The 25,691-nt window shown below is 34.3% G+C and overlaps 1 protein-coding gene across 1 annotated transcript in view; it reads right to left on the bottom strand.

Moving 5' to 3' along the window:
• The window catches only part of FRY (FRY microtubule binding protein), a 152,954-nt gene that overhangs the window by 83,392 nt on the left and 43,871 nt on the right, over positions 1–25,691 (bottom strand). Inside the window, exons 3-16 of the mRNA XM_070942813.1 lie at positions 22,396–22,449; positions 16,447–16,586; positions 14,346–14,436; positions 13,489–13,568; positions 12,381–12,461; positions 11,659–11,827; positions 11,150–11,242; positions 9,733–9,831; positions 7,257–7,358; positions 4,270–4,373; positions 3,809–3,917; positions 3,245–3,331; positions 2,142–2,313; positions 430–562 (exon numbers count right to left, since the gene is read on the bottom strand). Coding sequence (XP_070798914.1) covers positions 430–562; positions 2,142–2,313; positions 3,245–3,331; positions 3,809–3,917; positions 4,270–4,373; positions 7,257–7,358; positions 9,733–9,831; positions 11,150–11,242; positions 11,659–11,827; positions 12,381–12,461; positions 13,489–13,568; positions 14,346–14,436; positions 16,447–16,586; positions 22,396–22,449 — 1,514 coding nt within the window. The remainder of the gene's footprint in view (positions 1–429; positions 563–2,141; positions 2,314–3,244; positions 3,332–3,808; positions 3,918–4,269; positions 4,374–7,256; positions 7,359–9,732; positions 9,832–11,149; positions 11,243–11,658; positions 11,828–12,380; positions 12,462–13,488; positions 13,569–14,345; positions 14,437–16,446; positions 16,587–22,395; positions 22,450–25,691) is intronic.

Raw genomic sequence — 25,691 nt, forward strand, 5'->3', positions numbered from 1 at the left:
CCCTGACATAAACAATAGTAAAATGATAAACATTTATCTTATTAATCATTCTCCCCAAAAATGGCAGTAATTATTTATAAATCAATCCAGTCTAGCAAAAGCATTGTAGTACTATTCTATTGCTAAGATCAAATTTGTCTCAAAACTCAAGTAAGATCTTGTGCAAAATCAGAGCTATGATGAAAAAAAGTAATTTTGCAGAATCACAAAGGAGATGCTAACTCCACTACTGTTTTTAAAGGATTATAAAGAAAGGCTATGATTAACTACAATTCTGGAATTTATTGTCAATGTTTCTCAACTTTGGCAGCTTGAAGATGTGTGGATCACAATTCCCAGAAGTCTACCTATAAAGATAAGGTTTTGCTTTTTTTTAAAAAAAGAATTAAATAAATTCAGTTCAATATCAATTATCATTTTAAGACTTACGTGATCATATCTTCAGGTTCTTTGTTTAACATTTGTATATTTGTGAGCATCATGCACCGCCCAACTTCTTTATCAAGATGCCGCAGTATGTTGTCTACAGCTTTTCTTACTTGAGAATAATACATTGACATGCCTAGAAAAACATACAATTGAAGAACCCTTAAAATGTATATCTAAAATTTCAGGAAAAAATGTGAACATGTGCATTTTAGGTGTTATCATTGACAATTGATTATTTTGATCTGTAATAAAGATGTTCTACTTCACAATTTACTTTGGACTTGAATATTAATGAACCAACTGAATAAAATATAAATTTAAAAAAAAACGTTCCCTCACAGATAAGTGAAATGCAGAAAAGGAACTTACATGCAGATTATGACCTTAGTATCTGGTGACATTATATTAATGGAGATCAGAGCTAGGAAGGATCATAAAATGAGGGTGCTAAAGAATAGAATAGAATATAATTTTTTATTGGCCAAGTGTGATTGGCCACACAAGGAATTTGTCTTGGTGCGTAGGCTCTCAATGTACATAAAAGAAAAGATACGCTCATCAAGAATCATAAGGTACAACACTATTGCTAAAGCAATAGACTCCTTATGTGATTCTTAGGCAAACTAGAAAGTGAGAGTAAAACTTTTTTTCTTTAAATCACTGAATATTCCAGGTACTGGGAGTATGATTTTGTTTACTTAAATCTACTTCATGAATTTCCTGATAAAATTATTTTGAGATAAGAATAAGTCCCAGAAAATGCTGAATTGCATTGGACCAGCTGAATCCAAGATTTCTGGTAGAAAAATTTCAGGTGTCCCCAGGATTTTCCCAAACTATGGTGTTTAGGACAGAATCAATGCCATTAATTTATAAGCTAAACACATAGTGATACAAAGGCAGATGTTTAAATTTAGAACAAGCAGCTGTATACCCTAAGCTCTTGTTTATAAAACTCTGAATAGAATCATATAAGATTCTTAGAGAAACATTGCTTTGCTTTGTATTATACGAGTAAGCATAGGACTTGTTCAATTGGTCAACTAGCTCTAAATAGGGAAACATTTCTAACAGCAGTATTGAATCAAACTTATGGGCTGGTGCAGGATCATCTCTTTAATAATGCCTATATCCTTAAAACTCTGGAATTTCTATCAGCATGCTGTAATAAGATAATGGATTTACAACTATCCTTTTCTTGTATTTACATTCAAGACATATACAAGCAAAGGACTGACACTACAACTAGTTTAACAAACGGCCATTGACAAATCTTTCCTTTAGAATACTGCTTTATTTTTTCCCAGTAGTTATAACTCAATATTAATCATGTGAATATTACATTATGAACAGTTTTTCCATGTGATTCCTATTTTGATTATATAGATTAATAATTACTAGTCCTATTCTGCCAGAGTTAAATTCTGCTACAATTTAATACAAAAATAAATAAACATTACACCATAATAAATGGGTTATACATTATGTCACTATATATTTGCATAATTTTTGGTTGCTACTGGCAACTAGAAATTATCCCCAGGCAACCAAACTGTGATTCAACTTCCCTCAAGCTGCATTCTCCAAAAGAAGCATTTGGGTATACTCAGTTCAACAGTGAAATGAAGTCTCAGGGCTGGCAATGTGGGTAAAATTTGGGTCAAGCTGTCATACACATTTGTGAACAGGCAGAAGACATGTCTGATACTTGCCTATCATTTTAGCTTCCTCCTCTGTGAGAGTTTTGCTCAAGTATGTTTTCTTCACTCGTAGCGTGTTTCCTGAAGGCAGTACGGCTCCAGTAACGGGCATTGGAGGCTCTCCATCTTTTTGCTGCAAGCTATCCGCAATAACCAAGAAAGCTCTCAGACCAATATTCATTCTCTGCAAATTTAATGGATGGATGATGAAAGCAAAATAACAATTATGTGGTTAGCAGTGATGCATTTTTTACTCTCACCTGACCTGAAGAGATTACACTGAAAATAGCTGGAGATCAATGCAGTATCTCCAAAAGATTCCAAAGAACACGTTCCACGTGTGAATTTAGATTCCAGTGAGAATTAAAGAGGACTGATAAGAATACAGTAACATGGAAATGGTTGTGTGAAATAGTGGGGTGTTAAGTCAGTAATTGTAGGTTAACTAGTTACTCAAGAAACTAGAAGTATAACAGATACAGAATATTTGTAAAATATTTAAAAATGTGCTACAATTAGCAAACAGGCCAAACTGTTGCTTTTTCTCTAGTTTTCTCAACACGACATAATCGAGAAAACAAGCCTTCTCTACTGAAATGTGTACCCAATGGAACAGTCTCTCATGGAGATCTGTATAGCCCAAATCCTGTTTGTTTTCTGGAAGGTTGCAAAAACCCAGCTGTTCCCTCAGGTGTTAGGGTTGAGGTGATAGCACAAGTAGGCAAGTCTGTGATTAAGAATAATGTGTGAAATTCCTCAGCTTTTGTTTTTTGTTATTTATTATATCTGCTTTTTATTGTATTTAAACTGTTTTTATTGGTATATCCACCAATAGCCATCCAAAATTATCTCTTTATAATAGGGAGCCATATAAATTTCAAAAATTTCTACAAACTACGTGGAATTGTTCCATGTATGTAGAGCACTGTAAAAACATGTGCTTAGATAGTGTTAAAGAGCAATTAAAGACTTGATGAACGATACAGATGAGAGTTGATCCCTTATGCCAAAACAAAGAGCACTAGATAACACTGACCCACTTTCTTTGCTTTTCTCTTAAAAACATATTATACTTTTTTAAATCTAAAAAAAATACATTAATAATGATACCTTACCTCTGGATTTAGACTAAATGCTTTTGCTGGCTTTCCAACGCAAAGGAAATCAAATATGATTTCTTTCATTGCAAAATCCAAACGTTCCTGTAGCAAAATATATATTGCACATGAACATATGATAACATTTGTTGCATCTCTAGTGTAAATCTGAGTGGAATGATCAGAGTTTTAAATCAACATAGAATTCCAACTTATTTTAACAAGACCATATTTATAACAAGACTTTCTACATAAACAATGAATGGAGATTACTGCTTATCTAGAAAATTGTAAAGCAGAAGAAGAAGGCCTAATTGTAATGTATCCTATGTAGAATTTAAATACCATATCCTGATAGATATGAGATGATATAATTGAGACGTATTCAATCCATTACCAGAATTTAGTGTAGTTTTCAATGTGAGACTTTTCTATAATTCATCCAACTGAAAGCTGAAACTGACTATTTAAGCACATTATAACTAAAGAAGCAAAACTCAGACACGCAAAGTAGAGGAAACATAATGTAAAACTTAAAAATAAAACATTCCATCGCTTAAAAAGCATAAAAGTTTTTCAAACCTGTGCAATAAACTGTATAATTTTCACAAAAATGTTCAGAGGCATGTCTCGGGGTACCACACCTCGGGAACCTTTTGGAAAAAGGGTTGTGATGATTGTTATAAGCCGACTGTAAAATTAAAAAAAAAAACACATTGTGACAAGTTCATTTCTTGCAATATAGCTTTATGCTACCTGAATCAAACTTTTGAAAATAGAGACAAGAAGAAATTCCTTGTGTCAGGAACATACTGTAATACTGACAGCACAGCAAATGCAGTTAAATAAAAGGATAATTCCAGAATGTAAACTTTAACCCACAAATATGCCCAGGATATTTATCAAAATGTAACTAAGATATTTTATCTCTTCCTTTGCATTATATGGCACTAATTATACTCTTGGATTATTCTGAAGGTAGCTTTAGTGATTTGCTCACTGCATGAGAAAAATTACATTGAAATATGAATATATAACAATACCTTTGGGTAGTTGTATTGCTTTCACATTTAATTCTAATCATATAAACCCATAGCAGTCTGTAGAGAGATTCCAGTGCAACTCGAGCCATTTTTGGATCTTTGTTCTAAAAAAATAAAATAATGTAAATACTGTAACCTTGATTTATATTTCATATAACGGCTAAATCTTAAGGCATATACATTTTTATTCATGGAACCTGAAAAAGGGTATTTTATTTGTAATGGACCTATGAGAACTATTAAAACTGACAAATCTACAAAATATGGATTATGGCCTTGTTTGGGGTCCTGCAAGAAAAGGGGGGAAAATACATAGTAGACTTTATGCCAAGAATGATATGAGAGCCAAAGTATTTGGGCTATGTTCTCATGGCATGAACAATCTGAGCTAAGTAATGATATTAGAGAGAGAGAATTAGATACAGCATGCTGCATTTTTGTGGAATTGAGAAAAACGAGAAGTATGTAACAGATCTGAATGAAATAATTTTGTGATGTGCAGATGAGGAATATACATGCCAGAAAGAAAAGGTGAAGATAATGAATTAAAGGATCAAAATGTATGGTATAGAATGAAGAAATTATAATATATGTATTATATATTATAAAACATATGGTAATTAAATTTTGAAAACTGAAACTGAAGCTAATGCTGTAAATGTTTGAGTACAAGGAGAAACACAATGAAAAGAAAGTAATATTATGAATGCTGACAAATTGTAAGGCTGCACCCTATAAATGGTAAACCTGGAGAACTGCTAAAATTTGGATGATAAGTAAAATAATGCTATTATCATTCCCCTACACAGAGGGAAAGATAGCAATATAACATAAACAATAAAAAATACATGTGTTTCTTTAGTATCAATTAGATTTGATAAAAGTAATGCATGGTGATCTGAGAGAGTGAAATAGAGAGCAAACATTTAAGATATTTAAAATTATGGTGCTTCTAGCTTGAAATATATATGCTTGAATTCAACAGATTTGAGAAAGAACACTATTTTTTCACTGTAGCAATGGGTAAGACATGTCTTGTTTATATACAGTATCTTAAAAGTGCAGAAGACTTCTCAGCCTTTGGAATCAGAAATATTCTTACTGGCGATAACTTTTAAGCTTTGAATGGATAGATATGTCTTCAGCTTTGTTTTGTCATTGAAGTCAAGCATCTACTGTAATTCTTAAGTGTGCTGGAAGCTAAATAATCTGCTACACAAACACAACATTTTCATTTGGAGTGTTCTTTTAAAGCCAGCTGAGCAAACTGACTTGAAGACAGATATTTTTTTAAAAAAATGGCAAGATGTGAATATTTCATATCTCAAGCATATAACTGGTATATGACTTTTACATAAAAGTCAATGTTACCTAGCAATTGTTATTTGTAAACCAAGGTGTTTATGTATTGTATGAACTCAGACAAATGCATTTCAGTGAACCATATGATTTAGTAAAATGCATACGAGAATCATATATTAAGATTTGTGTCCTTTTTGTATCATATTATGTTGCTATTATATGTAACTATGATAGATTAATCACCGTAAGTGTGGTCAGATAGCTCACTTGAAATAGGAAAAAGTTTGGAGAAGGGCAACAAGGAACAAAGTTGCATGATGAAAGATGAAAGAACTGAGCATGTTTAATTTTCAGAAGTTGAAGAAGTAATATAATTGTAAAATACTGGTTGAAATACCAGGTCAAGACATGTTCTTGCTCTTTATGGATGCTCTAGAACGCTCTTTCATGGATGCAGGAGAGAATGTGGAGTCCAGTTCAGAGAAGGTGTCATTGTAGTTATGTTCAACCAGTTATCCTGAACCTGGGTTCTCCTTCATTGGATGTATTTAATCAGACATTAGAAAACCATTTGTTGGGGATGCTTTCATTTGGATTCCTGCATTGAGCAGGAATTAGAACTGAGGCCTAAACAGTTCTTTAATTCTGTGATTCAATAAATGTTCTATGACACCACAGAAGTTCTGCTAAGGATCTGTTAGTTTTCTTTACATTTTGCTAATTAAAAGCAATGCAACTATTTAGCTTTGTAACCAATCAACCTTTGTAGAAATACCACAGAAATGCTCAAATTGAATTTAAGCAAAATGAGTCAACTTTTCAGTAAATAATTTTAAATATAATTCAGTGAATAACAACATTCAGATAGTATTTATGCAGTAGGACAAAAGAATTGGTAGCAAGGTTTAGAAATAGGAAAAAATTATTATTTATTGTAAAGCAACTGACAGTTTTTAAGCAATGTTGTTTTCTCCAGCTAAACATAAAAAGATAATAAACTTGGCTGTTAAATTATCTCACCAATCATAATTCTATTTATGATTAAAAGCCATATTTCAGTTAATAGAGCTGCAATATTTTTGTAGGTCCCACTTACCTTTTTTACCTTTCAAAGTACAAAGATTGTCATTCCTTTATTTTTAACAATTATATTAAGTATTCTTAACAACTATATTAAGTAGATGTTAAAGAAAATAATTATATTTTCTTTTTAATAACCATATCTTTAGTCTGGACTGCCTGAAGGTTAGTTGTTTCTAACTGTTTTTATTGTTTAGTATTTGTATTTTTAAGCAATTCAGTCTACCAGAGAGGGCAGCTATAATCAATTCTTCATCATCATCATCCTGTTAAATGTAAGATGTGGACTTTATTATTTTAAAAAGAGTAATCTTATTACATTTACAAATGTACTTGCAAGTACTAGTTCTATTTTATTTTAAAGGTACTTAATTATGACAGACTTAATTATGACAGAGGTTCTATATCATATAAATGCATCCTGACTGAGTCAGTATGCTATGTGTATTTTATAATTAGTAGAGATTTGGAAAACCATGTATTGATTTGCAAGGAAGCCTCTATATTAAGAATATAAAATTGCACAGGTAGTATTGGCAGATTCATGACACACATACCCAGAGCTAACTACAAAGCAAAAAAAAAAAAAAATATGATGTACTAACTTTGAGATTGGACAGGCAGTTGTTGAGAAAAATATGCCATCTATTTAGAAAGAACTGTTTTTGACTGACACAAAGCAGGCATGTTACCAGAGGATACAAAGCCTAAATAAGAGACAAAAGAAATACAAGATTATTTTAATGACAACAAAGGAGAAATCTAATTTATCAACAGATCCACAGTAAACATTAGAGCTCCATTTCTCTCCTGGCTTATATTAAATGCATCAGCCAATATAAACAATGATTATAGAATTCAAAATTCAAACAATGATTTTTTAAAAATAAAAAATTAACTCTTACAATTTTTAAAAGCTTATTTATTATGATTTTTTGTGATCATTTGGTATAAATGAAGGAATATGTTTACAATTAAATAATAAAATACTTCTATCTAGCGCTATCCAGGACACTTGAAATGCGGTCCAACATTATGCAGCAATAGAGTGCAGAATAATGTAACATTCCAAGGACAAATTGTAGTAAGCTATAAATTATTGTACCAGTTAGATTTATTGAATGTTAAGAATCTGCTGTCATGAAGCTATTAGAATTCCCACAGAATAGACTATTTGTGTAGACTAATGTGGCCCTCGTCTTTAATGGATAAATTAACAAATGCATTCATGGTAGTGACAAAAAAGCAGTTTGAGTTCTTCTTCAAACAATTGGTATTTTTTTCATCCCATTTTATATAATAATGAGCCACTAAATAAATGTTTTTTCTTAGAACTGTATTTTATTTGGCTCTGTTACTGGAAATAGCCTAGAGAAATGGCTTGTCCCTTATAAGGTCACAGAAATGTCTTAACTCTCCCGCAACACTTCAACTATATTATTTTCAGTTAAAAATATTCTTAAAGTTTCATTTTCAATTAAAATATTGTAATAAAAAATAAAAGATTCCACAATTCACAGGTCAAGTACAAAAGGGAACGCTAGATGATCCAAAATGCATATTTGGGTAGTTTTTTGTCCAACTTTTTGTCCTCTTCCAAATGTTCTACCTTGCACTTTCAGTTTAATGGGTTTTTTCTTCCCTTTCCCCCTTTTGTTTTGCTTAAAAGCTAGAAAAACAAAGTATGATTTATATGTACTTTGGAGAATGTCCACTACATTCAGTAGGATTTTAACACTCTCAGCATTAAACGAACTATTTAAATCACAACCATTCATCATTATTATCAAAATCAAATCAAATGTTATTACAATCATTGATAAAAAAAAAACTTTAAAATATAAATTACAGAACAAAAATAAAATTAGTTGAGGTCAGATGATAGTGTCTTCACTACCACCTAATAATAGAGGGCAATTATCCTTGTTATACCTAGGTTAGTGTCTCATAATAATAATTTAGTATAAAACATTTCTGTTTTGTCTGAAAAGCACTGGAAGATTGGTGCTTTATGGTACTTATAATATCTTGTGTTCCTCTGATTCTGATGCAAATTGTTATACTAAATCATCTACTTTCAACTTAAACTGTAAATTGAAATATTATAAAATATTTTTTATTTTCTTAAAGCCCCATTCACTTTCAATTGATCTAGCCAATGGACATGATCTAGTTAGGGAACCACATCTTATTTCAAGAGTTAACCATGTATCTGAATCTTTCCAAATGACCTCAGTTAGACTTAAAAGTGATTACTTTCTTCACATTCAGCATAATTATTTTCTTACAGTGACTCATAATATATTCACATTTGCAAGCTTCATTGATACAGTTTAACAACTGTTTAGCAAATTGAAGAGGTAATCTTTTCAATATAAATAAAATTGGAACAGTGCTAACATTTACTGCTGCCGAATATTTATTGAGCCATTAATGAATGCAGAAGCTTCTCTCCCTCCCTAACCAGGTCCTGTACTTAGGATATTAAAGGTATTTGAGGAAACCCAATGCTTCGGAATAATTAACCCACAAAAGTAATATAATCGAATGAAAGAAGGAAACGCTAAGATCCAGTGCATCGTATCTTCATCTCTGCTATAGCTTTTCAAAATGAAATGTCTATGCTACTATTAAGTTCATACAAAGTATGATTATACTTAGAAACAAGAAATAAACTATTGTTTTAACAGAAGTCATATTGGCTTGTTTATTAAGGATACCAATTACTTACTAACAAAACTTTATTACTTTGCATTGTTTAGTAACATATCCATTCACTCTTTTAAGCCTTATGATAACCGCTGGACTATATTTCATGTAGATGTGAAATAATGGTGTGCTTTTTTTAATAGCCAGAAATCAATAATGACTAAATATGACAGAAATACTGTACATATAAACAGTTTATGCATATGCTGACCAAGAGGCACTTACATTAAAAACGACCTTCTAACAAATTATAGTGACTCTAATGAGATACAGGGAAATAGTTTTGGAAACATTTCAGAAAGCATTTTAAGAAAAAAAAAATACTGCCTAAAAACACTTTTCATAATAGATATTAACCTCAACATTACTAACCAGTGAATGCTTCTTTCGTGAAGATAGTTCGAGTGTTGTATCATAGAGACTTTCAACAAAGTTCCTCAGACAGGGAACATTCACTTCATTTTTAACAGCCTGAAGAGAGAGAGAAAAATAAAATAAAGTTCTGCTTCAAATTTTCTAATACGTACAGCTTGGATACTCATATAGAAGATAATGCTGGCTTGCAGACAGTCATTGGCTAAACAAGGAAAAATAAACTTAAACAGAATCTAGGGAAGGCACTGTGGGGAATCATAATTCTAGCAACTCTAATAGATCTACTATCTGTCCAAGATGAGACAGAAAGAATAAACACAATATGCAGCTTGGGAGTTCTTGATCTGAATTTTACCATGAACTTTGAAGTGAAATCCAGCCCCTTACCTTCATCATATCTTAAATAATAATAATCTAACACAACTATAGATATACTTTTAGCCCCCAACCATTTGCTTGTATCCTTTTTCTTGGTTACTCTTGTGTTTTATTCAGAAATTTCTATTGGTACAAAACATTGGACAGAGCACACTGTGCTAATTTTGAAGTGTTAACACAGGTTGTTTATTTGTTTCTGGATATAGTGAAACATGTCATTTACTACCTTTAAAGCTCTTGGGCCCAAGACACTGGCAGAATACTTCTTATTGTAAGATTCCCATCGTTTATTAACATAAGCCACCAAAAGCTCATTTTTCAGTGGAAGCTGGTCTGCCTATTTGCTATTTGGGGTCAAACTTTCTCTGTGGAAGCCCCAAGTCAAATTCCCAGTGCAATAGAAGAACTGCTGTCCATGCTGGCCCTTAAGATGATTTTAAAACACAAACCTTTCAATTAGCTTACAATTGAAATGGTTTATTTTTAACTTTTGTTATTAATTTAACTTTGGTAAAAATGCTACTTTAATTCTGCTTTAATGTCAGACTATACTTTTAAAGTTTTATGTATTTTATTTATCTATCTATCTATCTATCTATCTATCTATCTATCTATCTATCTATTTATTTATTTATTTATTTATTGGTTCGATTTATATGCCGCCCTTTTCCGGAGACTCAGGGCAGCTTACAATGCGTTAAGCAATAGCTTTCATACTTTTGTATATACCTGCTTAGTAGGGCTTTTGGGGGCCCCCTAAGCAGTGTTCTATTTTATACAAAGTCAGCTTATTGCCCCCACAAACCGGGTCTCATTTTACCTACCTCGAAAGAATAGAAGGCTGAGTCAACCTTGAGCCTGGTGAGATTTGAACTTGCAGTAATTGCAGGCAGCTGGTGTTACTTAACAGTGCTTTAGTCTGCTGCGCCACTAAGCCTCTTATTTTAACTTATTACTAGCTGTTGGATACTATGTGTACTAACCAGGGACTTGGGTGATGGGTTATGGGTTAGTAAACAAACAAACAAGAACTTACAGCAGCTACTGGGACAAGAATTTCAACAAACAAGCCTGCTAATGCATGTTTGATATCTTTGTCTTTAACTTCAAGAAAATAATGTGCACATTCCTGGAATAAACAAAAATAGAAAATAAAGTTTCATAAAAAAACAAGAATATTTGTATTTTTGACAAAGCTACTATTTTTGCCTTTATTTTATTTGACAGTTTGATTCAAAAGGCAATGCAAATTTATGTATGTTTAGTCAAAGGTGATCCCATTGTATTCTTACTCCAAATTAAGTACAACAAAATACAGAGAATAATAACGTGCCAAATAGAAAAATATAAGCAAACATTATGAACAATCAAATGAAAATAGTTTTTAGTGATAGGCATATCTTATTTTCCAGTTTTCATTACTATCTGACCTGTGAAATAAAAACCACATGTTCCTGAAATTAATTACTACACAAACATTATGAAGCACTGAGGTTTCTTTGTATAAGAAAAGGACAGTTTCTTCCTGATATGGAACTTTGCTACCTGCATAAACTGAAGGGACGCTTCAAAATCTTCCACAGGGTACATTTTAATACGGAAGAATTTCATCCCCATGATTAGACTGATAATGCTTTGAACCATGTAAGGATTCTGCTCCTTATGCCGCAGCTCTTTTAATTCTGCCATAAATTTCTTCTTCACAGCTGGAAATCTAAAAACAGGCAAAACAAAAACAAATTATGATGATGCTTGTTTCAAAGTAGATATTTGACAGCAACACAGATATATTACAATGCATTATACTTTATATACTTATTTTTTAAATTATGATCAGCCAGAGTGGTCTTGGAGTGGTCTCCTAGAAGATTATTCTGAGGAAACACTGCACTTAATTCCTGCTCTTGAACTTCCAAAGATAGTATCAATGGAAGAAGATTATAACTTTTAGAATAGTTTAACTAGCTGCAGAAACTACAGAAGATCAGATAGTTCTCTACATCAAAACCTAGTTTGATAAAACAAAGCATTTGTGAAGGAAAGAATCTATTCCTACAAAGATTGAAAATGTGCATGTCCGCGTGCATACTACACACAAACAGTCTATCTGTCTCTCTGTCTCTCTGTCTCTCTCTCTCTCTTTCTAACACACACAGAAAACTTATGAAAGAGAAAGAAAACTTATGAGAGAGAGAAAACTTCTCATTAAAGAATCTGGCTTTCTGAGTAAAAGATATCTAATATTTTGATTATTTAAATATACTTACTTTGCTTGTGCTAGTACCCCTATTACCTCAGCATAGAGATCTGCAACAATGTGCATATTTCCTGTGTTGGGACCTAGGTACCTGTTTAAAATTAAGAAAATATAGAATTTTAAAACATTCATAACTAAATTCCACAGTAGGTTTAACTCAGTGGTGAAATCTAAAATTTGTTGCTACCGGTTCTGTGGGCGTGGCTTCGTGGTGGTGGTGGTAATGTGACTGGGTAGGTGTAGCCAGTTTTTTTTTTTTTTTTACTTTTAAAAGCATTTTTTCTACAACCTCTTCGGCGAATTTTTGCTACCGCTTCTCTGAACCAACCGCCTCCATTGCTACCGGATCGGGTGATCCGGTCCGAACCGGGAGCGTTTCACCCCTGGTTTAGCTTCACATGACCAATAATCTTCAGGTATTCCTATCATTTCTCAATGGACACACACACACTTACGCTTGGTTTACATACATTGGGTTTTGATTTCGTGTAGTTGAATACCCAAATGTAGTGGTTTACGGTTTAGCTGAATGTCTGAACCTGGATTAGTATATAAAGAGCATTATCTCCATAGTGTTGAAATCTGGCTTAGTATATAAAGAGTAGTAACCCCATTAAAATCTAATTCTACACAATTTCACAAGTCATATAAATAAAATCAATCTTTATTGTGATCACACACCAGCATAGGGTATGAGAAAGTTATAGAGGCAATAATAGACATGAAATATTTGATTTGCCAGACAAATCTTGTTAAGATTCATCACTATACTAGCAAAAGAGTAAGCCTTCCCTACGATAAAAACTAATCAATTGGAAATAAGGGAAATGGTATGCCTGCATTACAAAATGACATAGGATTTCTCTATTTATCTGAGATTTATACAAATAGTAAGTTTATGAAGGGGCTCTTAAGCTCTTAATATCAAACTTCCCTAAAGGAAGGCAGAACAGTTTCTGATTAAGAAAGTGTCTTCTAAAAGGAGGTCCTTACTCCCAAAATTTAGACTCCCAAATTCCTACTTCATAACTACGTCATACTGCCAGGGGTTAGTAACTATTGATGCCAGTGTGGTCTAAATCTCTGAGATTTCATAGAAAAGAAAGAACAAGTCTTACCCTTCTTTGTATTTAAAGTGCTTGAAAGCCAAATTAATAACATCATGTACCAAACCATCAATTACAGGATGAAGCTGAATCTGAAAAACAAATTAACAACCAATTAACAAAATTCATACTTGAGGATGACTACCGGCAAGTATAGTCAGCCACTACATGTTTCTGCTTTCTCCTCCAAAATATAATGCTCCTTAATTCTGACAGGGATGCAGTATGTTGAGTTTTAAAAATTGTTGTATAAGCGCTTATAAATGTGAAATAGGAAACACAGCAACAAATTGTAAACCACCAAACAGAATCAATTTAATTAATTTGCTTTACCTCTTGCTCTCTTACATTTAGAAGTACATTTTGCTAAAATTATGAAGCTTTCCTTCTAGAAAATGTATTTAGAATTAAGATATAATTCTTTCTTCCCATTATGTATACAGGAAAAACAGAAAGGTCTTTCTATGACTCAACCTCTTATAGAAAATGAAGCCTAATCTAGCAGATAAGATGGAGAAAAGTGGAAGAATAGAATGAAAGCACACCCTAAACAGTAACCTGGTTTCATTCTCTGCTGAGTACATCAGAGAACGTTATTTCACATTTTTCTAGTCAATAACAAACACACACATGCACACACACACACACACACACAAATACACTTGATTTGTGACTAAAGAATCCCAGAATCTTAAGATACTATTTACAAAGTAATAAACCTTCAAAATTAATGTTTTCCAGTTTATGTGGAAACCCATAGCCGCTTATATACATTATTTCTTTATTTGAAAGGCTTGCATATCTTTCCCTAAAAGAGTGATGAACATATGCCATTAAAATTAAATATTAAAAATTTCAAAATGACATACCTGTTTCAATACTTCTATTAATACTAAAGAAAAAATAAAATCAATAGCAAGATCTCTTCTTTCCATTAAATAGTCTCGTTGCTGCTCATCACTTTAAAAAATGAGAAAACATAATTAAAGTTATCTTGTCGTACACAAATGAAGTATAAAATTAAACAGTTTTTAATTAATCTATTTTAGGGCAAGAGGGTCAAAAATTCATCTGACAAGTTTTTAAGGATGCTTCAATATCTACTCCTTTTATTTCCTTTATTATTCCCCAATTTAAGAGATTTAGTTTCTGTTGATTGGTTCTCCCTCAAATTTATTTCCTTATTAAACTATTTCCAAATCCTCACTATTTCTATACATCTCATATAAAAATACAACCAGTAAGGCAATTGACATAAAACATAGACATCAATATTAACCAGCAGATAAAATACAGTGGCAATTGAATTTATGTAAGGATGTATTCCACTAACAAACTACCACAGTCCAGGATTCAGATAATCTCTCTGAAACAAGCAGTTCTAAGAGCAATAGCACTTAGACTTACATATATACCGCTTCACAGTGCTTTACAGCCCTCTCTAAGGGTGCCAAACATAGCATGATGGTTTAGTCTGCTGGAATAAGCCAAAGTGGGTCTCTATGATTGGATTTACATTTATTTATTTATTTATTTATTTGTTTGTTTGTTTGTTTGTTTGTTTGTTTGTTTATTTATTTAATTTGTATACCGCCCTTCTCCAACAGGACTCAGGGCGGTGAACAGCCACGGTAAAAACACAACATATAAAATTTAAAAACAATTTAAAAAACATTAAATAATTTTGGCTATCAATTTAAAATAACCCAATTAAAACCAATTATAAATTTAAAACTGCAAGGATGGGGTCAAGCCAGCCCGGCTAGATGAAATAGATGTGTTTTCAAGGCCTGACGAAAAGTCCGGAGGTCTGGTATCGTGCGTATCTCTGGGGGTAGGTTGTTCCAGAGGGCAGGTGCCGCCACAGAGAAGGCTTTCCCCCTGGGGGTCGCCAGCCGACATTGTCTGGCCGACGGCACCTGAGGAGGCCCTCTCTGTGGGAGCGAACTGGCCGGTGGGAGGCTATTGGCGGCAGAAGGCGGTCTCGTAAATACCCCAGCCCTAAGCCATGGAGCACTTTAAAGGTGGTCACCAACACCTTGAAGCGCACCCGGAAGACCACAGGAAGCCAGTGCAGCTCGTGCAGGAGAGGTGTCACATGGGAGCGCCTCATCGCTCCCATAATCTCCCGCACGGCCGCATTCTGGACCAACTGGAACCTCCGGGTGCACCCCAAGGGGAGCCCCATGTAGAGAGCATTGCAGTAGTCCAGGCGGGAAGTGACGAGTGCCTGAGTGACCGTGCATAGAGAGTCCCGATCTAGAAAGGGACGCAACTGGCGTATCAGGCGGACCTGATAAAAAGCCCCCCTGGCCACGGCCGCCATATGCTCTTCTAAAGACAGCCGTGTATCCAGGAGGGTGCCCAAGTTGCGAGCCCTTTCCGTGGGGGCCAATGATTCGCCCCCAATAACCAGCGATGGCACCAGCTGGCTATATCGGGACGCCGGAAACCACAGCCACTCAGTCTTGGAAGGATTGAGTCGGAGCCTGTTTCTCCCCATCCAGGCCCGCACGGCCTCCAGGCACTAGGACATCATTTCCTTCTATAGCTTATTTTTTCAACTAGGAAGAGCCATCACACAACTTTGAGACATACAATACCATAGCTCAGAGTGCAGGCCTCTACTTTTCAACTTCTGCACTCTTTTTGCACCCTTCGAAGGAAGCATTGATTGGCTCATGTGTTCTCTGTCTATTCTCAACAGGAATGAAGAGAATTCAACAGGAATTTAAATTCAACAGTAATGAAGAGAATTCCACAGCTAGCTTCATGATGCTTTGACAGGATTGGAAAATGAAAGCACCCTTAAACTATTGTCTGGAGCAAATCCTTTAACACACCCACAAATATTGTTTAAAGCAAATCCTTTAAAGCTAAATTCTATATAGAAGCAGGTTTGTTTGTTTTTTAGAAATAATCATAAAACCGTAAGTAGCAATCAGTAGTAAAAGTTATCCAGGTGCATACCTTTTGGATTTTGTGCTTGTTCTTGGTCTGTATTCATGAGATTCATCTTCAATGCCATTTTGTCTTTTATACCAATCAAACAAAGTACGCAGGATAGAAGGTAGACAATACTCTGAAAGGGAACTCATTGAACTAATTACCTATGGGAAAATGCATAATAATAAAAACATATTTAGGTACAGTCTACTAAAAATCAACTGTAATCTTTAGTCAATTCTCTGTGAGGTGGGTTAGGCTGAGAGAGAGTGACTGGCCCAAAGTTACCCAGCAGGTTTCATGGCTAAAGCAGGACTTAAACTCACGTTATCTGGCTTTCTAGCCTGGCGTCTTAACCACTAGAAAACCAAACTGACTGGTTTAGTAATATTTTGTTTTGACTGGAATAGAGCATGCCTTTAAAATCTGTATGTGAGAGCTAAAGTTTAAGATACTTTATATAAGGAAATGACTGACCCAAATTAGCCCTGATTATTTAATGAAACATTCATACAATTGACTCTGGTATTCCTTTTATTAAATAACTGAACTGGAGGTGGGTTAATTTTTCATACTAGTATATCACATGTTGGATTACTTTATGAAATAAATGAACAAAAAGTATATACATGAAGTTGTGATAAAATTCAATTGTAAAGATTTGCTTTACAAATCTCATACTGAAGTGTTTTTTTAACAAAACTATAGTCTAGATCTAGATTCTAGAAGAATATACAAGAATATATAATTTTCAACAACAACAAATCTGGAAAGTTCAAACCAAAACTATAATAGGTCAAATCAGACCATATAATTAAATATTCCTACTCACAAATTACATTTCCAGCTACAGGTCTAAAGCCAGCCATTAAAAAATATTTTGTCATACATTATGTCCAATAAATACAGAATATTAGAATAAATAAATAAATAATAAATGTGTTGTCTTAATTTAATTAAGACTATATTTATTATTATTTATTTAGTACATATTCTCCTTTCTTCCAGAAGCTCAAAGTAGTTATATTTCATTTCCATTGTGAAATAAAGTATAAAATAGGTATAGTTGAGAGAAAGCAAGAAAGCTTGATTAATCAGTAATAAAACCAAATCTTTTTTATGGTCAATAATAAGGAGGAGGGTAGCATAAGGAAGGCAGGGTACAAAAAAAATTAAAAAGCATGAGAATTAAAAAATATATCAAATAAATTAGACATCAATGTTAAATGTAAACCTAAAAACATTTTTAAAAATCTAAAAAGAATCTAAGAGGAAGGACAGGAACAGTAGATGAGCATAGAGCAGGGGTGTCAAATCAAAAGTCGCGATACGTCATGGCGGCGTCACGTGCCGTATCGCAATTTGTCCCCCCTTCACTAAACAGGGCATAGGCATGGTCAGCATGTGATGCATCTGGCCCGTGGGCCACGGGTTTGACAGTCCTTGCATAGAGGAACATGGCAAGCTAAATATATCACAATACAGAGCACTCTAAAATAACAAACAAAGTGCTCATTAAAACTGGTTTATGGCACAGGTTATCTTCTGATAGATTTTAAGTGCTGCTGTGCACAACCTGGCAATATTATATGTTGTAGCAGGTTTGGTATCTGCAAGCAGCAGGGAAGTATATAATTATCCTGCGCACCCTGGGTATTTATGAAATAATGGTGAGTGAGGCTAGTATGAATGTCTCTGTAGTAGAAGGAACCACTAAGAAGCATATGTTCTGTTGTTTCCAGAATCCCAGGAGCATTGTCTCTCCAGAATGGAATCTTCCTGAATCTATATCAAGCATATCTGAGGGGAGGAAAGTTAGCCAATAAACTTCCAAGGCTGACATAAAATTTGAATATGAATTTCCTGATTCCTACTTCCACATCTTAACCAATCTACAGCCAACCTATCCCATTATTTTCAGCAGAATGTGTAGCTGAAGTGAACCTCCTGAAATTTTTGTTTTCTTTACATCTCTAGCCCCTTTTCCCTTCAAATGAATCATAAATGCAGTGCTGGATTTTGTTTCCCCATGCAATTTTCCCTAATCAATTGTTAATTCTCCCATAATAGGAAAAACGTATTTAAGTTTTTCTTTAAATAAAGTAAGTCAATGAAGGAAACAAAATATTGAGATTCCATCTTGAGTTTTTATTCGATCTGAATTTGACAATAGCAGCTCTCATAATTTTATATCAGTAGAGTTTTCTTTTCAGCTGCACAAACATGTCAGTGTCGAATGAAGAAGCTAAAATAAAAACAAAGATTGCCAAAATAAATGTCCTTTGGAAGACAGAAAATAAAATGCTGTGTCATTCAATCTTAGGCTATATCTAAAACTTTAATGAAACTGAAATAGTACTTGTAGTGTTTCTCAGCTTTCTTTTTCTTAAACCCTATCTCAAATTCATATTACAGATTTCTTTCCAATTCCTGTGAATTCGCTGATCCTTGGTAATGGAATTTTGCAAATACTGAGATTTTTCTTGATAAGTGAAGAGTGACCATTTCTTTCTCTGAATGCCTCACATCTCTCTCATTTGTTCCTGCTTTTCTCAATTGGCAGATCTGCAATGTCAGCTACCTGTTCGGATGTACTATCAGTGAAATTCTGAGTTCATATAGATTTTCACCTGATGGTTATGGAGATAACCCATAGAGCCCTTCTACAAGGGAGATGGTGGGTTATCAAGTTTGATAGACAAACAAACAAACAAATAAATAACTTTTGCCACATGATTTTTCATTAATATTCTCCTATTTTTGTCTACTGGGTATGTAGTCACAATGGTCTATTAGTAAGATAATTGTACTGATCTTACTTAGTAAGATAAATGTACTGATTTGATTTGAACAAGCAACTGCACAGGTCTCAGTTTGGTTTATTAAGCGTAGTATGTATAACTTACAGGTATGCAGCTTCACCTATTAATGCCTAATTTATTGAACAGTGCTGCCCAATGTAACGTAAATTAAATACATAGTGTCTCCTTAGCTTTTTAACTTTTTTGGTCATTGGTCTTATAAGTCAGGAAGGAAGGGTGGAATTTACAGAGACTGACTCTTAGAATACAGGAAGGGAGGAACGTCTAAGTCAGCATGCTGGTTACTCAACCCCTCCATTTATTGGAATCACAGCCAGTGTGAGAAGAATTCTAGCTCTGTGTTACTACTGAAAGGGAGTGTGCAGATGTACAAATGGGTCCTTGTTACACAAAATGAACATGTTCTTCCAACCTGAATGAACTACAGAGCATGCAGCTTGAGATACCCACCCTACATAAGCAAACGCCCTGCTAGTCTTTACAAATATACTTTTCATAATTATTTTGGAAGAATTTGAAAAATAAGTCACCTAAAGTATTTTTGCTCTGACGTAAGTAATAATAATAAAAAAGTTATTGAACTGTCAAATCAGAATATAAATACTATATATCTTCATTAAATTTATTATTAGTAGGGATAGGCAAGTCATTTGAAGACCTGCTTCACAAAATTATTGAAGTAAACCTCTGAACCATTCCTCAAAACAAGGGCACCACACAGTTTCTAATTGCTCCATCTTCACAATAATTTCAGAAGTACTCAGACAATATGGTGTATCCTTTATCTATCTGTTCTGAGCTTTTAATTGGATGTAGTACCTCAACACTTTGTGAAGCACTCCTCCAAATGTTTTGCATATGCCTAAGAACCAAGCTAGAAATGGCAAGCACAGGCCATAGGCATCTGTAAGATCTTGCTCCTTTTGTAGGCCACACTGCAGTGCCCACAGCGCCCACAGTATATTGCCCACAGTATGTGACCGCAGCAGACTTCATGTACAAACCTGCAGGCTCATATCACTATGGCATGCTGCTGCTGCTTCTGTCATTGTGGCATGCTTGCCCCCAAAAGAAATGTCCACTGCACATATTGTTGCTTATTTAAAACATTAAGATATTATCTCCACGTTTCAGTCTTCACAATCCTTTTCTACAACCAACCTATCCTGATCATTGAGTGGGATTAAAACACTATTATCCCTCTAGTGATGAGTCCTCCTCCATGTTGTACTAATTAAATCTCATGAGGCTTTTCATAGACTTCAGTTGATTCCCTCTGCAACACACCATTTGCCAAAAAACATTACTGGTACAACTTTGCCAGCAACAACTGTCTTACAGTACATTTTAATGAGACAGGAAAACTTTTGACAGCCACTCAACTGTTGCTAAGGTTGTTATAAAACTAATAACACCTTCAACTTGAACCAGTTGAATAAGATTTGAATATAAAGTTGTTTTTAATCAACATCTGGAATAAAAGTATACATCTGTATGCATTATAGAGACAGAGAGAGAAAAAAAGGGGGAGGGGAACCAAAAATAAATAAAAGAAGTCAATATGTCAATGTCCAGAAATTTTATGAAATTAATTTTAAACTCGGCACCACTGAAAAACATAAGTCACAGACGCCAAATCAACAATAGCTCAGGTAGCTTTCTTATATTGCAGAAGAACTTCTATTTCATCATTTCTTTGTATTTATAAACTATGTTGTAATTTTTTCACTGCATATAAAACATGATAAAAATGTTAAAACAAATACAGTCATAAAAAGTAAGCATGTGTTTTAAATTTTGGGGTTTTAAATCTGAGCCAAAATTATTTAATAATTTTAATTATTTTTAATTGATGTCTGTCTTTGTGCTTTTAATAGGCTGTACACCGCCCTGAGTCCTTCGGAAGAAGGGCAATATAGAAATAAAATTATTTATTTATTTATTTATTTATTTATACCACTTGTAAAGATTTTTTTTCTTTTAAAATATATGTGGACATATTGGTATTTTATTTACATTCAAACAGTATATGAAAGATAAAAGTAATGTAATTCAACAAAACAACCTATACAAATTTATCTTTGCAGCCATTTACTCAACAAAAAATTAAGAGCTATGCCATTTTCTTCTGCAGAAACAATAAGTATAAGTTACTGACTCTAATACTTGATATTCTAGCCACAGGAGTGTCTTATACAGGTAGTCCTCAATTTACAACCACAATTGGGTCTAGAAATTCATGATTAAGTGCTGCAGTCATTAAGTGAGACATAATGTGACTTCACCTGATTTTATTACCTTTGTGGCCGCAGTTACTAACCAAATCACCTTGGTTGTTAAGCGAGACATCACATGACCATGACTTGCAACCTTTCCTGCTAGCTTCCCCATTGACTTTGCTTTTCAGAAGCTGACTAGGAAGGTCCCAGATGGAGATCACATGACTGAAGGGGTGCTACAATGGTCATAAGTGTAAAAACTGGTCATAATTCAGTTTTTAGTGTTATTGTCATGTTACAAGGTCTACTTTTGATTGAGTTTCAATTTTCTGACAGATGGTCTCATGTTATCCTCAAGCACATTATCCTCTGGCATAATGAATGATTCATAGTGGCTTCTATGAAAGTTAGCTGTCCAGGTCCTGATGCAGCAAAACAGCTCCAAACCATAACTTTGCCATCACCATGCTTTACAATTGGTATCAAAAAGTCTCATGTGGTGAAAGAAATGGATTGTATTATTAAGCAATATACAGTAAGAACATTTTGAAGTTTTTCAGAGCTGCAAAGAGATTTATGTGGGCTGAAACAAAATGTTATTCAGCCTTGAGAAAGGTTTAAAGTGAATATTTAAGGTTATGTATGTTTAGCAAAAGCTGTCAATTTTTAATGTCTTGATGAATTGGCTCTACAATTGCGGGGCAGTACAATGATATAGTGTAGGTTCAGTCTTGCACTTTTTTTTCTAACCTACAATGGCTGAACAGTATATATTTTCTTAATAACAAAACTAAAATAAATTGAAGATATCAACAGCCTCAAAGGAGAAGATTAATCAAGTTGTAATTCTTCTGCTTTAGTCATATAAGTAACTGGAACTACAGTGCAGACAGCAAAAGAGATATAATTTACTTGTCTCCAATATAACTTACTTGATCAAACTGTGGATCTTCTCCATGTTGCAGAGATTTGCTCAATGGTTTTTCCTATAATAAAATATATAAGATTTTAATATATAAATATATAAGATATATTTATCATTGTAAAATGTTATTTGACTTGTTATATAGTCATTTTATGTCAGAAGTCAATATAATTGAAAATGCTTTTCAGGATTCTGTACACAACAATATCAAAACATATAATAAACATATAATAAATACCTCACTAAGGTAAGATTTATAAGCTATCTTGGGACCATAGCCAGAAACCTGCCTTCTTTGCTAGCATTTAGTTATAGACACAAGCTTACAAAACTGCTTTAAGTGCTGAATCCTAATTTGTTAGTTCATTTACATGAATGGAAGAACAAAATAGCTCATACTGTGCATATGATTAAACTAGAATTTGGATCCAGAATTATGTACAGACCTAATATTTGAGAAATTACAATTAGCAGTCCTCAACTTACAACTCTTTGTTCAGTGACTGTTTGCAGCTATGGTGATGGTGAACAAAGGGAAATGCATCAGTGCAACACACTGTGGTCACATGATCAAAATTTATCCTCCACTTACAAAGCAGAGGCACTTCAATTCCCCTCACCTGCCTATCTCCCACTACTTATTTCTACCCCTTTTGGCTCCAGCAGCCCTAGCTGACCTTTGCTGTTTTCTTGCTCCCATTGCTGACCAAGAATGCCTGCCCTGCCATTCATGAGGTAGCTGCTGACCACATGAGGCTTTCTTCCCAAGATTGTGCATGGTGATGTCCTCTCAAAACTTCTTCTCAAGATAGGTCAGTGGGGGGAATTGAAGGCAGTCCCTTATCTTACCAAGGCTTGGGGCTGGGAAGGAACAAAGCTTGAGGCTTGGATTGGAATGGGTCCTCAGCTGACAACTGCTGGAATTTGGTTAACAAAGGCAATGGGGATTGCCATCACTAAGTGATGTGGCACATGACACTGCAATTTACATCTGCATTGCTCAGTGATGAAAATTTGAGTCCCAATTACCATCACTTGAAGGACTATTATAGTCATAATAGTCATATTGCCAGAGTAATCGAAGGGCAGGGTGAAGTGGGTTTTATCTTGCAGAAATTACAGAGGAAGAAAAGATTAATTTATACCCCATATACAATGTTCTAACTAGGTGTATTTTGCTCTGAATATTTTACAACAAAATGAAAATCTAGGGAAGGGTTGCTTTACATTTTTTTTTCTTCATTCTTCCTGTCTTGGATTTGTATATTTATCATGCAAACTGTTGGCATCACTACAATATGTATCTGTAAAATCTAGAAGACATTCTAGAAGACTGTCAGACTAATTATAATTACCCTTTTTAACATTAATGTCCTAAGAAACAATAGTCATCCTTTGTAAGTTTATAGGAAATAACCTTGAATGCATTAGGAGACAGACAAAGTATTTTTAGTTCTTAAACTAGATTTCTCAGATTTCACCTGTCCCTGCGCTAACAAAGCCCTTGTTCTTTTGGAGTTCCTATTATCTGGGGCATGTTTCCCGTTTTAGTTCACCTTTGTATCTTTCCAAGCCTACTCCAAATATATGTCCTCCACTTACTCAGTAATTTTATTCCTATCACCTTACCCTATCGTTAATTATTTAGTTCTTGTTCACACTCTAGCTGTTTTACCAGTCTGAATTTCACAGTGAAGCTGTGAAAATACACTGTGTCCAATTGTCAAATATGTGGTTAGCATGGGCAAGCAATGGATCACCTTGCTTTTTTTATTTTGAAGATTTTGTTCCAAGCAAATCAACTGACAAATTAAAGGGAAACAAATTATGATTATCACTAAGAGCGCTAACGTTAGATGCAACTGAGTGGAAAAATTGCAATCTGGATATTACCTATAACAGAGGTGTCAAACTCGCATCGTCACATCATCACATGACGTATCACTTTTCCCCCCTTTGCTAAAATGGGGGTGGGTGTGGCCAGTGCGTGACACATCCAGCCCACAGGCCACAAGTTTGACACCCCGGACCTATAACATCCAGTCTGTATCTTAAAAACATAAGCAACATCTTGGTGGATTGGATTCCAGGCCATTTAGTCTAGCACACTTTTCTTACAGAGGCCAACTAACTACACATGGAGGCCCACTCGTCTCCCAGTAGATGCCTTCAGATGCATCATATCCTATTGCCTCCAGAGCTTCCCTAGGGCCCTTCCAAAGCACTTTCCTGATAACTGTCTACCAGAAACAAAGGAAAATAAAGTTCCAGGGATAAACGGAATGGAAGCAGGAAAAAGTCTGGTTTTCTTGAAATTATGTCACTGAATTCTTGTTCTGCCCTCTATGCAATCAACTTTTGCACATTAAAGTTATTTTATGGCATTTTGCAGGACTAACAAAAAGTTGAACCAAGTTCAGTTCTGCCTCAAGATATAGCAGATGGAAAAGCATGATTGCTCCATGCTGAGGAAATGAAGAACAAAGGCTCACAGATGGAAACAGATTAAAAAGGTATAGTTTTAGTTAGGAAAAACCAAGCAGCTTCACAAGTCAGCATAAAGGAATAGATGCACTCTCGTAACCTAATGGCTCTTTGCACTATTTAGAACTAATCAGACCAGGCACGACTAGGAACAATTGCTCTACTGAAGCAGAACTAAAGGTAGCTTCCAGGTTTTGAAGAGGCCTAAAATGCAAAACACTCACAAATGGGGAAATTAAGAGGAGAAATCATTGTTGTCATCCCTCAACACAAAATGCTCGCCGATTTTCTTTAAGACTTCAAACTAGAAATCAGTTCCAGAGAAATACCACAGCGGAATTTTAAAATAATGAAATGCAAATATAAAATTTCCAGAAATGAATTACAAGCTATGGTACAATATCTTTGTAGGGTTTTCCACCTTCCTGAAAAAAGGAAAAATGTTTTAGAAATGAACTCTTTAAAAAAAAGAAAAAAAGATTCTCTTTCAAAATTTTAAGAAGAAAAAAATCCAAGTCATTATCCAGCACTATTTTCTCTAAATAAACTATTACTAGCCAAGCGGCAGGTTGTTCACAAAGATTTACAAAAAGGATGTGGGCCATGACCCCAGTTACTTGAATAGGCAGTCCTGTGCCAATTAGTCATTATAGTGGAAATGGCTTCCTGGGAACATGAAAATTTCTCTCTCTGTTCAACTCAGAGAAAGGTCAGCCACAGAAGAGCAATCTGCCTGCCTGCACATGCTTTCTGGATTCATTTGATGAACGGGAAGGGAAATGATGCCGATGCCAGGAACACAGCAGAGGTCTCACTGGG

The sequence above is a fragment of the Pituophis catenifer genome, unplaced genomic scaffold (genome assembly GCF_029215685.1).
Source record: "Pituophis catenifer annectens isolate HBS135680 unplaced genomic scaffold, rPitCat1.0.hap2 SCAF_4, whole genome shotgun sequence".
In the NCBI taxonomy this organism is placed as follows: Eukaryota; Metazoa; Chordata; class Lepidosauria; order Squamata; family Colubridae; genus Pituophis; species Pituophis catenifer.